Source organism: Oryx dammah, unplaced genomic scaffold (assembly GCF_014754425.2).
Source record: "Oryx dammah isolate SB20612 unplaced genomic scaffold, SCBI_Odam_1.1 HiC_scaffold_27, whole genome shotgun sequence".
NCBI classification, from domain to species: domain Eukaryota; kingdom Metazoa; phylum Chordata; class Mammalia; order Artiodactyla; family Bovidae; genus Oryx; species Oryx dammah.
Genome location: NW_024070211.1, coordinates 9805927 through 9820206, shown reverse-complemented (window position 1 = coordinate 9820206; position 14280 = coordinate 9805927). Strand labels below are relative to the sequence as shown.

The 14280-nt window shown below is 47.6% G+C and overlaps 1 protein-coding gene across 1 annotated transcript in view; it reads right to left on the bottom strand.

Annotated features, from left to right (window-relative positions):
* Positions 1-234, bottom strand: part of TRNP1 (TMF1 regulated nuclear protein 1) — a 6728-nt gene extending 6494 nt beyond the window's left edge. The window contains exon 1 of the mRNA XM_040229718.1: positions 2-234. Coding sequence (XP_040085652.1) covers positions 2-234 — 233 coding nt within the window. The remainder of the gene's footprint in view (position 1) is intronic.
* Positions 235-14280: the final 14046 nt, after the last annotated feature.

Genomic DNA, 14280 nt, shown 5'->3' with positions numbered 1-14280 from the left:
AGCGCCCTGGCGCCAGCGCTGCAGCTCCAGCCCCTCAGCGGAGCCCCCCGACTCCTGGGCCGCTTCGGGCTGCGATGAGGCTTGAGCCCGGGTCGGGGCCAAGGTCGGACTTGGGGATGGGGGCTGAGGGCACGACAGGGGCTGCCGGGGCGCCGGCGGCGGCGGCGGGGACCCTGGTTCCGCCGACCCTTCCTGGGCCCCCGGGCCGCAGGCGCTGATGCGGCAGCCCGGCATCCCCCGCCCCCAACCCCCGGCGGCCCCCGCTGTAGGTCCGCGGGTCTGGCCGGCTGTTCTCCCCACGCGGGCGAGGATGGACGCAGCAGACCCGGGTGAGATGCAGCCGCAGCCCCCACACGAGCTAGGCGAGCCGCGCGCGCGTCTTATAGAGCAGGGGGCGGAGCGAAGGGCAGCACAGCCAATCAGAGACGTGCATGCCCGAAACCCGCTTCCCATGCCCCGCCCCGTCAGGACACTGCTCGAACCATTCTGGTCCCCTCGTCCTTCGACCCACCGGCATCCAGTGCCCATCCACCTCCTCCACATTTTGGGTGAAAAGGGGGCCGCATCGTTTCCGGTCTGGCCCCTGAGTCATAAGCTTTGGTAGCTGGGGCTTAGAAATCACGGACCCCGGGCCCCACCTGCGGGAGGGTTTTGCCTGAAGCCACACTATGTGACAGTTGAAAGCTTCAAATAGAACTCAGGAGGCTTGTTTCCTGGCACAGTACCGAACGCTGCCGCGCCGCTGAATCGGCTCTACCTGGCCTCCCCAGCGAGAAACTTCACCAGGACACCCTTCTCCAATCTCCCGGAGGCCTTGGAGAGATTAACGCAGAGGGGCAACTGGCCCCTCCTGGTGGAGATCTGGCAGGACTGACTACTCACCAGCCGGGCCCTGCACTTGCAGAGCAAACCTCAGCACTTGCTGCTGAACTTGGCGCAGCTTTCGCAACCCTTAGTGCCCGCCCGCCCCCTTCCCCTCAGAGGAGCCCACCCTTCAGTGGGCAAAATTCTTTTCAAGCCCCTCTGCTCCTGTCTGCTCCTCCCGGTAGGTGTCCCCACACCTTTCACAGAGAGGAGGAAACAGGCCCAGAAGGTGTAGTGGAGCCTTGCCCGTGGTCCATGGTTCATTCTGGACCACTGAATGGGACCAGCTCAGCCACTCATGCCCTTGGGAAGCTCAGATAACCTGGGCTCACTGTCACTGAGGGGACTTTGCTTAACTGGGACTTTAGTCATACCGGCAAAATGATAGAACTGAGCTCTAGTTATTTTTTCCACAGCCGCAATGGATCCTGCCATACCCCCTCCAAGCATTGACCAGACACCCTGGCACTGCCATCCACTGGAAAGTGCCATCAGAAGTAAAAAGGCTCTGTGTTAAGTGGTGGCAGGGGCTGGAGGGCTGGAAACCAGCTGAGAGCGATTGAGAAGAACTGCAGCAGACACTGGGCTCACAGGAGGGGTCGGGCTGGGGGTGGAGGTGGATGGGGGGACGTGCCCAAAGTGTGGCCGGTGTGACTACCGCCCCAGCCTGAAGAGGAGGCGGAAGGGGACGCTGCGCTGTCTTGATGTGGAGAAGGAAGAGGAGGTTGGGGGCACACCGCCTCCACACACAGCAACCCGCCCCACCCCCGCACCATCATGTTCTCTAAGTGCTTTTAAGTGCCTTTGACTGAGTGATGGGAACTCGTGGGCGTGGGCGAGACAGCTTGGCTCCCAAGAAGCAGCTCCGCAGGGGCTGGGAGAGGAAGGAGAGGTCCATGAGGGGGCTGCCAAGCTCAGTGAACGGGAAGGGAGGAAGACTCAGAAGAAGGGCGTGAGGGGAAGGGTGTTCAGTGACCAGGAGTGGTGGAGGCGCGGAGGAGGGCGAGGGGAGGGACTCAGTGAACGTGGTGGACTCAGTGAGGCGAGAGGGGTCTAGGGGGCGCATTGGTGCTAGAGGCTCTCAGAGGAAGGAGAAGGGAAGTTCAGTGGGGAGGATGGGGCTTGGAGAGTCAGAGGAGCTCAAGGGATGACGGAATGCCCTGCTGCTTGGCGTCATCCCTATGAATGGTCTCTTTTGTGTCATCAAACCTGTGTCCTCTGTGCAGAAGACCCCTCCCCCATCACTGTGGGGAGATCTACAGGTGATCGTCACGCAGATCACTGCTCCCCACTTCTGGGGGATGAATCACGGGGGGAAAGATTAGGACTTACCTCCACCTTCCACCATCGGCCAGATCCAGCGAACCAGTCAGATCTGAGTTCGAATTCCACACACACTGCCCATCTGGGTGACTCTGGGCAAGTTGTTTCTCTGAATTCAGCCTACATTTTTCGAATAGATGAACATTCTCATCTTTCCACAGCATCCCTAAGGGAGGGGCATCAGCATCCTTTGTTCCTGGGAAACCAAAGCCCAGAGAAGTGAAGATAATTGCTCAAGGTCACACCACAGATCAGTGACAAGACAAAGATTCAAACACAGATCTGATCCACCCGAAGGCATAGCTCTGCTCCCTGCTGTTTTCTGATACGTCCCCTGTTCCTACCCTCTATGGCATTTCCCACTAGTTATAAATATATATATGTATGTATGTATTTGTTTATTGTTTAGTTACTTAATAGTCTCTTCCCAGACTCCTTTTGCTTTTCATGAGAGTCCTTGAAGTTAGGTACAGTGCCTGTCTCCATAAGGTCACTCACATAGTGTTCGTTTGAATTGAAAAATAATACAAGGGTATTCAGAGCTGGTCAAGAGTGGAGAGGTCCTCTTCTTCATTTGTTCATTCACCCTTTATTCCACTCACTTGACAAATCTCCTCATTACCTTCTCTGTTGAGCTGGCTGCTGGCGGTAAAGCGGTGATCAGATGAGGCCCTGCCCTCAGAGAGCACGCAGTCCAGGGGGGACACAGGGGACCGCAGTTATCTCCTGGGATAGGAGAAAGAGAGTGGCAGCGGGAACACAGAGCCAACACTGAGTCCAGCTAGATGGAGAGGGGATCAGGGAGAGGTCCCCAAAGAAGACATTTACACAGAGATCTGAAGGATGAATCAGTGTGCAAGATGCACAGAAGGGGATGGGGGACAAGACGGGAGAAGGATTCAGGATGAGGACACCACGTGTACAGGACCAGAGGTGAGAGACCTTTGGCATCTGCCAGCTTCCTTAACTGCCCTGAGCTCCAAGGGCCACAGCCAACCATCTCTTAGGGCACAACCAGCCCAGCTAACACAACATTTGGAATTAGAAAATATATTTTTAAACTAATGATTATTCGTTTTCTTCTGATCTTATCAAAGTTGTACATTCTCTTTGCAGGAAATAGAGAAAATACTAAAATATATATTTTTTAAAGGATAGAGAGGAAAGGCATCTGGAATTGGCAAGACCTGAATTTGAATTGAAGCTTAGTTCTTTCCAAGCTGCATAACCCTGAGAGAGGTGCTTTTTCTGTGAACTTCGGGGTCTGAAGAATGGAACCATTAATACCTATGGCACAAAGACATACAAAGATCAAAGATTCCTCCAAGGTTTCACAGCTAGTCATGTCTGTCTGTGGTCTGAGTCAGAAACCTTGAAAGAGAAGAGGCAGGCTGGTGGCGGGATGGCGGGGGGCGGGGAACCTGGTTTCAGAGTCTTACCCATTATATACACACCCCTTTCAGGACAGCAGCTGTGGACACAGAACCTTCCAGAGGGAATGGTAAGTGCAGATGTGGCCCAAAGCAGGATCCCTCTGTCAGCTGATAGGGGGCTGGGATAGGAAATCAAGGCTTGAAAAGTTGACTTCCATCCCGGCTAGAAGATTCAAGGCCTCGGCTAAGAGATCCAACACCTCCATTTCAGTCTCTTCCTGGCAACCTGGCCTGGCACCCTCTAGGATGTGATATCAGTTTAATAATTTAGCAGATGCAGATAAAGATAGCAGCTCTGAAAATAACCCAGCTCGGCCTCAGCCTGCATCTCCTCTTTCCTCAACAGACTCCCCAGCCCTCCCCACAGGGTCTCTGGTCTCCCCGCACACCTGTCAGTGCCCCTGTCTGCCAGTGGGCACCTCGTTCAACAATCTCTTCCTTTTTCGAACTTCCTCCTCCGTCTCCCCTCATAGTAAGAGCTTTTGTATTAATTAGGGCTTAAAGGAATCTTGTGCTAGAAGTCAGAAGATTTGGATTTAATTCATTATGTGGACCCGTGTTGAGCAAGTCCCTTCTCCTCACTAAGCCTCTGTTCCCACATTTGTCAAATGAGACCCCTGGATTCCTAAAGGTGGCATGAACAACATGTCTGGGTAGAGGGAGGGCAGTGACTTGGATGGGGACTGGATACCTTCCCCAGGAAGGCACAGGCGCAGTGCCAGTCATCTCAGTCACGCTCCATCCAGAGACCTCACAGGTTTTCTTTTTTTTTTCCCTCTTGTGATGAAAATTTTGCCCTGGATCTTATTCCTAGAATAAACAGCTGTGACTTGTGTTCACAATATATGTAGCAGGTTTCACGTGCTATAAGGGCTCCAACACGTTTCTGACAAGTAGCAATTTTACTTCCCTGTGGGATGTTGGAAACAGCAATGCCCCTTCCCCCTGGAAGCTTTGCTCAAATCACCCCACCTTTATGGGTCTCTGTTTTCACAGCTCTAAAGTGGCCAGATGGGACTTCCCTAGCGGTCCTGTGGTTTAGACTTCGCCTTTCAGTGCAGGGTGTGGCTTCAGTCCCTCGTAGGGGAGCTAAGATTCCACATGCCTGGCAGCCAAAAACCCACAACATAAAACAGAAGCAATATTGTAGCAAATTCAGTAAAGACTTTAAAAATGGTCCACTTCAAAAAATCTTAAAAAAAAAAAAAAAGGTGGCAAAGTGTTGAAGGGTAAGAAGGACAAGGTTAGAGTCTATGCTTTCTAGATTGTAAGTTCCAAAAGGGATGAGTCGGAATCTGCCTTCCTGCATTCATTCAGCAATGTAATTAAGCATATGCCGTGTACCAGCCACTGTGCACAGTGCTGGGAGTACAGCAGTGAATAAGAAAAGCACAATTCCTGTTCCCACAAAAGCTTACATTTCAGAAACCAAAATAATTAAATCCCAAGAAATGTGCCATGAAGGAACAATAAAAACCTGCCAATATTTATTGAATGCTTACTCTGTACATGGCACAGAGTGCCTATCTTTTGAGGTACTATTATTAACATACTCCCATTTTACAGATAAGGAATCCAAAGGACAGATTGGTTAAGGAACTGTGGTCGAGGTCACATGGTACAGGAGCAGCAAAGCTAGGATTCAACGCCCAGGCTATCTTCCTCCAGAGCCTGTTTTCAACCATGAGGTCATAGTGCTTCCCTAGAAATCATGAACAAGGACTACTCTGGTGACATGATAGAAAGGGGAGTCAGGGACGGCTTCTCTTTTAAGAGGCGGCATTTCAGCTGAGACCTGAAAGAGGAGCAGGAGTCAGTTATGTGGAACTGGAGAGAGATTTCCCAGTAGAAAAAATAGTATGTGCAAAGGTCCTGAGATAGAAAGAAGCCAGCAGGAAAATGGAGAGAACTAAAGTCAGAGGAGCTGGGTCTGGGAGTCAGGGTGAGGATTTGGGGTTTTACCTTAAGGGCAGGGGAAGCTTTTGAAAGGTTTAAGTGAGGATCTGATTTTGCTGTTAGCTGTGCAGGGGATAAACTGAAAGGCAGCAAGAGGAGGATGGGGGAAACGGGTTAGGAGATTACTGCCGTAATCCAGCTGAGAGAGGATGGAGGCCAGGCCCCGAGTGATGGCAGGAGGTGGGAGGAGGGACGGATTTGGATTTTATTTGGAGATGAACTGAGAGGACTTGTGGATGGATTAGTGTGGGTGTGAGGGAATGCTCTCTGGTTTTGTGGACAGAGCTGCAGAATGACTTGTGGTACCCTTGACTGAGATGGGAAAGACCAAGGGCAGAACAGGTTTAATAAAGAAATCAAGGTTAAGAGGTTATTTTGTATTTTGATTTTTTTTACCCCCTACATGATAATTGCTTCACTACAAAAATAAGGATCGAAATGTCTATAGTAATGGTCCATGTATCTTCCCATTTTTTTTAGTCTAACTAAGGTTTAGACTAATGAGGTTCATGACATTGTAGGGATCAAGACCATCCCCATGGAAAAGAAATGCAAAAAAGCAAAATGGCTGTCTGGGGAGGCCTTACAAATAGCTGTGAAGAGAAGAGAGGCGAAAAGCAAAGGAGAAAAGAAAAGATATAGGCATCTGAATGCAGAGTTCCAAAGAATAGCAAGAAGAGATAAGAAAGCCTTCTTCAGCGATCAATGCAAAGAAATGGAAGAAAACAACAGATTGGGAAAGACTAGAGATCTCTTCAGGAAAATTAGAGATACCAAGGGAACATTTCATGCAAAGATGGGCTCGATAAAGGACAGAAATGGTATGGACCTAACAGAAGCAGAAGATATGAAGAAGAGGTGGCAAGAATACATGGAAGAACTGTACAAAAAAGATCTTCAAGACCAAGATAATCATGATGATGTGATCACTAATCTAGAGCCAGACATCTTGGAATGTGAAGTCAAGTGGGCCTTAGAAAGCATCACTATGAACAAAGCTAGTGTGGGTGATGGAATTCCAGTTGAGTTGTTTCAAATCCTGAAAGATGATGCTGTGAAAGTGCTGCACTCAATATGCCAGAAAATTTGGAAAACTCAGCAGTGGCCACAGGACTGGAAAAGGTCAGTTTTCATTCCAATCCCAAAGAAAGGCAATGTCAAAGAATGCTCAAACTACTGCACAATTGCACTCATCTCACACGCTAGTAAAGTAATGCTCAAAATTCTCCAAGCCAGGCTTCAGCAATACGTGAACCGTGAACTCCCTGATGTTCAAGCTGGTTTTTGAAAAGGCAGAGGAACCAGAGATCAAATTGCCAACATCCGCTGGCTCATGGAAAAAGCAAGAGAGTTCCAGAAAAACATCTATTTCTGCTTTATTGATTATGTCAAAGCCTTTGACTGTGTGGATCACAATAAATGGTGGAAAATTCTGAAAGAGATGGGAATACCAGACCACATGACCTGCCTCTTGAGAAATCTGTATGCAGGTCAGGAAGCAACAGTTAGAACTGGGCATGGAACAACAGACTGGTTCCAAACAGGAAAAGGAGTCCATCAAGGCTGTATATTGTCACCCTGCTTATTTAACTTCTATGCAGAGTACATCATGAGAAACGCTGGACTGGAAGAAACACAAGCTGGAATCAAGACTGCCGGGAGAAATATCAATAACCTCAGATATGCAGATGACACCACCCTTATGGCAGAAAGTGCAGAGGAACTAAAGAGCCTCTTGATGAAAGTGAAAGAGGAGAGTGAAAAAGTTGGCTTAAAGCTCAACATTCAGAAAACGAAGATCATGGCATCTGGTCCCATCACTTCATGGGAAATAGATGGGGAAACAGTGGAAACAGTGTCAGACTTTATTTTTTGGGCTCCAGAATCACTGCAGATGGTGACTGCAGCCATGAAATTAAAAGACACTTACTCCTTGGAAGAAAAGTTATGACCAACCTAGATAGCATATTCAAAAGCAGAGACATTACTTTGCCGACTAAGGTCCGTCTAGTCAAGGCTATGGTTTTTCCAGTGGTCATGTATGGATGTGAGAGTTGGACTGTGAAGAAGACTGAGCACCAAAGTATTGATGCTTTTGAACTGTGGTGCTGGAGAAGACTCTTGAGAGTCCCTTGGACTGCAATGGACTTCAGTCCATTCTGAAGGAGATCAGCCCTGGGATTTCTTTGGAAGGAATGATGCTAAAGCTGAAACTCCAGTACTTTGGCCGCCTCATGCGAAGAGTTAACTCATTGGAAAAAACTCTGATGCTGGGAAGGATTGGGGGCAGGAGAAGGGGACGACCGAGGATGAGATGGCTGGATGGCATCACGGACTCGATGGACGTGAGTCTGAGTGAACTCCGGGAGATGGTGATGAACAGGGAGGCCTGGTGTGCTGTGATTCATGGGGTCGCAAAGAGTCGGACACGACTGAGCGACTGAACTGAACTGAACTGAAGGTTTCCCAGGGGGGCTCAGTGGTAAAGAATCCCCCTGCCAGTCCAGGAAACACAGAGACAAAGGTTTGATTCCTGGGTTGGGAAAGTCTTCTAGAGAAGAAAATGGCAACCCACTCCAGTATTCTTGGCCGGAAAATTCCATGGACAGAGGAGCCCAACGGGCTAGAGTCTGTAGGGTCAGACAGGACTGAGTGACTGAGCACCCATGCACAAGAAACAGTATACCTTGCAAGGGGTATACGTTCAGTTCAAAGGTGAAATGATTTTTTAAAAATAACTGACATTAGCACAGCAGCATTCAGATGTTATACCTGAGTTACTGTGTGCTAGAAAATGAAAGTTTGACTTGTAAAATCATGCTCTCTGCATCCATCTAACACAGAAAGGCAAAACTCAGTTTAAAAAAGAAGTAACACAGAATGGAAAAGCAAATTTTACTAGATAGTAAAGCTTTACACACATACGGAATAAGTAAACCTTTGGAAATAATCTTGCTGTGGATACCTATTTTGGAAACTGTCTTCTGTTTTTCTTCTTTCCTCTCAATACTCACAGAATACTTCTGACACTTTTGGTCACGTAATGTGTGCGTGCGTTTCCCCATGCCAAGCAATTCTACACTAGCTGGGTGTCCTTGATTCAGTGTAATTTGATTCTGACACTAACGCAGACCCCGCAGGTAAGGTAAGGTGAAGTCGTTCAGTCGTGTCCAACTCTTTGCGACCCCGTGGACTGTAACCTACTAGGCTTCTCCATCCATGGGATTCTCCAGGCAAGAATATTGGAGTGGATTGCCATTTCCTTCTCCAGGGGATCTTCCCAACCCAGGGATCAAACCCGAGTCTCCCGCATCGGAGGCAGACGCTTTACCCTCTGAGCCACCAGGGAAGATCAGACACCAGTCGCAAGTAGTAGATCCCCAAGTTACCACAACTTTGTCTGTCCAGTTCAGTTCAGTTCAGTCGCTCAGTCCGACTCTTTGCGACCCCTTGAACCGCAGCACGCCAGGCCTCCCTGTCCATCACCAACTCCCGGAGTCCACCCAAACCCATGTCCATCGACTGGGTGCCATCCAACCATCTCATCCTCTGTCGTCCCCTTCTCCTCCTGCCCTCAATCTTTCCCAGAATCAGGGTCTTTTCAAATGAGTCAGCTCTTCGCATCAGGTGGTGAAAGTTTTTGAGTTTCGGCTTCAACATCAGTCCTTCCAATGAACACCCAGGACTGATCTCCTTTAGGATGGACTGGTTGGATCTCCCTGCAGTCCAAGGGACTCTCAAGAGTCTTCTCCAACATCACAGTTCAAAAGCATCAATTCTTCTGTGCTCAGCTTTCTTTATAGTCCACCTCTCACATCCATACATGACCACTAGAAAAACCATAGCCTTGACTAGACGGACCTTTGTTGGCAAAGCAATGTCTCTGCTTTTGAATATGCTGTCTAGGTTGGTCATAACTTTCCTTCCAAGGAGCAAGCGTCTTTTAATTTCATGGCTGCAGTCACCATCTGCAGTGATTTTGGAGCCCAGAAAAATAAAGTCAGCCATTGTTTGCACTGTTTCCCCATCTATTTGCCATGAAGTGATGGGACCAGATGCCATGATTTTAGTTTTCTGAATGTTGAGCTTTAAGCCAACTTTTCACTCTCCTCTTTCACTTTCATCAAGAGGCTCTTTAGTTCGTCTTCACTTTCTGCCATAAAGGTGGTGTCATCTGCATATCTGAGGTTATTGATATTTCTCCCGGAAGTCTTGATTCCAGCTTGTGCTTCCTCCAGCCCAGCGTTTCTCATGATGTACTCTGCATAGAAGTGAAATAAGCAGGGTGACAATATACAGCCTTGATGTACTCCTTTCCCTATTTGGAACCAGTCTGTTGTTCCATGCCCAGTTCTAACTGTTGCTTCCTGACCTGCATACAGGTTTCTCAACTCACCTAGAAATCAGAGGTTCCCACAATCCCCCCTGAAAGAAAGAAAGAAAGTGAAGTCACTAAATCGTGTCCGACTCTTTACTACCCCTCGGAGTATAGCCCACCAGCCTCCTCTGTCTGTGGGATTTCCCAGGCAAGAATACTGGAGAGGGTTGCCATTTCCTTCTCCAGGGGATCTTCCCAACCCAGGGATCGAACCCAGCTCTCCCGCATTGCAGGCAGATGCTTTAACCTCTGAGCCCTAGGATTCAATAATTTGCTAGAACAGCTAGAAAATTCAGGGCAACACACTTACCAGTTTATTATATAATAAATGATACAGTTGAACAACCACCTAAAGAGATGCAAGGAGTGTGATCTGGGCAGATCCTGGGCACAGGAGTTTCTGTCCCACTGAGTTGGGGTGCACCACCCTGCCAGCGTTGGGTATGTTCACCAACCTAGAAGCTCTCCAAACTCTGTACTTTGGGGAATGTTTATGAAGTCTTCATCACTTGAACATGATCAACTCAATCTCCAACCGCCTTCCTCAAGGATGGGGTAGGGGCAGGGGCTGAAAGTTCCAAACTTCTAATCATGGTTTGGTCTTTCTGGTGACCAGCTCTCATTCTGAAGCTATTCAGGTGCCCACCAAGAGTCACCTCATTAGAGCAAAAGATGCTCCTATGACCCAGAAATTTCCAAGGGTTTTAGGAACTCTGTGTCAGGAACTGGGGGCATCTATACAACCCATTATTTCACAGCACCCATGTTGGATATCCATGATAAGTAAGCAAGTGTACAGAGGCTTCTGGAAGTCAGCACTGGAGAGTCACAGCTGGAGACTTAAATCTGGGGAGTCATCCATAGATGGTACTTAAAGCCATGGGACAGGATGAATGGCCTTGGGAGAAGGTGTTGATGGAGAAGTGGACATAAGTCAGAGACACCATGCTTAGAAGTGGTGATGATGGAGAGGGACCAGCCAAGGAGCCTGAGCAGGAACGGTTGTCAGTAAAGGAGGGAAACAGAAAAGAGAGCTGAGCAGTAAGTTGAAATTAAGGAAGCAATTATGGCAAATGCAGACCGTTCTTCTGTGTAAACTTTGTTTTGAAAAGCAGAGAAATATGGAGTGGTAGCTGGGAAGAAAGTGGGGTCGAATGTGTGTAGTTGCTAAGTCACGTCTGATTCTTTGTGACCCCATGGACTGCAGCCTGCCAGGCTCCCCTGTCCTTGGGATTCTCCAGACAAGAATACTGAAGTGGGTTGCCATTTCCTCCTCCAGGTGGGATGGAATAGGGATTCTGTAAGATGGGAGCTGCTAGGAGCACCTTTGTATGCTGATGGGGTTGATCTAGTAGAAGGGAAAATAAGGCTGCCTGGCATTGTCAACTTCATGTGGGAGATTCTTTTTTTTTTTTTTGGCCACCCTGTGCAGCTTGTGGAATCTTTGTCCCCCAACCAGGATCGAACCCAAGTCCTCTGCAGTGAAAGTGTGGGTCTTAACCACTGGACCACCAGGGAGGTTCCCGTGTAGGAATTCTTTTTTTTTTTTTTTGGTAGGAGATTCTTGAAAAAGCAAGAGAAGATGAGCTCTCCAGCAAGTTCATTCCTACCACAAGCCTTTATTAAATACTTCCTGTGTACCAGACACTTTCATGTGCTAGAAATATAGCAGTGATCAAGATAAGCAAGATCCCTGTCCTCTGAGCACTTTCAATCCAAAGGAAGAGAGGAAGGCCATAAAGAATCAAAACAATTAAGATCATTTCAGGTTGTGTTACATGTTTTGAAGAAAGAAAACAGAGTAACTCGGGCCTGTACCTTAGATAGATAACTCTAGGATGACGGGTGGGTAGCTGTGGGTTTTGCCTTCCCACTATTCATTTGTCCTACTTTTAATAATAATACCTTTATATTTTAGGGGAAACCACTGCTGCTACACGCTCAGTGCATGTTTCTTGTAGGGCTGAGCCCAGCCCATCTCCAGGAATGGGCTTATGATCCTGGGCTGGCTAAGGAAACTCAACACTAGGAAGTTTCCCGAAACTACCGAGAAAGAGAAACTTTCTTTGTCCAGGAATTGTTGACTAAGCAGATTATAAACCTGGAGCTGCAGGCAGTCATCTTGCCACTACAAAGGAAGAGCGTGCCTACTGCCTGGCAGGAGAGCCCGGAAACAGGGACCCAGTGGGTGTGGAAGTCACTTGAATCAGCTGATTCCGGTTGCACCTAAAGGTACCCTTGGACTTTTCTGTTCAGTGAGCCAGCAATTCTCCCGTGTTTCTTAAGCTATTCTGGGCTGTTTGGAACTTATAATTGAACAAGTCCTGATTGATGGAGAAAGCAAAGGAGCAAAGGAGCCAGGCTTAGAAGTGCTGTGCTGCGGTTAGTCGCTCAGTCGTGTCTGACTCTTCGCGGCACCATGGATTGTAGCCTGCCAGGTTCCTCTGTCTATGGGGATTCTCCAGGCAAGAATGCTGGAGTGGGTTGCCAGTTCCTTCTCCAGGGGGTCTTCCAGACACAGGGACTGAACCCGGGTCTCCCACATTGCAGGCAAATTCGTCACCATCTGAGCCACCGGAGCTAGGTATAAAGCACCATTAACCTGATAAAGTGCCCCCTCTTGGAGGAGAGAGTATCAACATATATTTGGAATTTTGTAAGGAAAACGTCTGCTCTCCCCATTAATTCAGTCATCTCTGATATTTTTTTTGCTTCATTGAGATATAACTAACATACATGTGTAAGTTTAAAGAGTACAGAATAAATCAACTCTCTGTATAAAATAAATTAAAACCTTTTTGTGGACCCCTAAAAGTATTGAGACCCTTAGGTACTGTGCTTCTTGTGCCCAGTGGATAAATCAGCCGAAATGATTAACACCATTAGAGGAATGACTGTGGAAAATTCTTCAAGAGATGGGAATACCAGACCACCTGACCTGCCTCCTGAGAAATCTGTATGCAGGTCAAGAAGCAACAGTTAGAAGCAGACATGGAACAACAGACCGGTTCCAAATTGGGAAAGGAGTACGTTAAGGCTGTATATTGTCACCCTGCTTATTTCACTTCTATGCAGAGTACATCATGCGAAATGCCAGGCTGGATGAAGCACAAGCTGGAATCAAGATTGCTGGGAGAAATATCAATAACCTCAGATATGCAGATGACATCAACCTTACGGCAGAAAGTAAAGAGGAACTGAAGAGCCTCTTGATGTAAGTGAAAGAGGAGTGTGAAAAAGCTGGCTTAAAACTCAACATTCAGAATACTAAAATCATGGCATCCAGTCCCATCACTTCATGGCAAATAGATGGGGAAACAAAATGGAAACAGTGGGAGACTTTATTTTTCTGGGCTCCAAAATCACTGCAGATGGTGATTGCAGCCATGAAATTAAAAGACACTTACTCTTTGGAAAAAAAGCTATGACCAACCTAGACAGCATATTAAAGAACAGAGACATTACTTTGCTGACTAGTCAAAACTATGGTTTTTCCAGTAGTCATGTATGCATATGAGAGTTGGACTATAAAGAAAGCTGAGCACAGAAGAATTGATGCTTTTGAACTGTAGTGTTGGAGAAGACTCTTGAGAGTCCCTTGGACTGCAAGGAAATCAAACCAGTCAGTCCTAAAGGAAATCAGTCCTGAATATTCATTGGAAGGACTGATGCTGAAGCTGAAACTCCAATACTTTGGCCGTCTGATGCAAAGAACTGACTCATTGGAAAATACTCTGATGTTAGGCAAGGATGAAGGCAGGAGAAGGGGACAACAGAGGATGAGATGGTTGGATGGCATCATTGACTCCATGGACGTGAGTTTGAGCAAGCTTCAGGAGACAGTGAAGGACAGGGAAGCCTGGCATGCTGCAGTCCATGGGGTCACAAAGAGTCAGACACAACTGAATGACTGAACTGAAAGGAACGATTAACACTATTTTCAGAATATTTTTCTCTGGAAGGATGAGGAAAAGGGAAGCCACGGAGGAGGATCATACAGAGGGATACAGAGGGCTTCAAAAGTACTAAAATGTCCCATTAAACTAGTAGTGAGTATCTTCATTTTTACTCTGTAAACAATACATATATTTTTATATGTGTGTATATGTACATGGATATACACAATATATTCTTCTATACATATAAGACATTTCACAGTAAAGATTTTACAACAAAAAATGTAAGGACAAGGACTACCCGGGTGGTCCAGTGGCTAAGACTCCATGCTCCCAACGCAGGGGGCCTGGGCTCAGTCCTTGGTCAGTGAACTAGATCCCACATGCCACAACTAAAGATCCCAAGTGTCACAAGTAAGACCCAGCACAC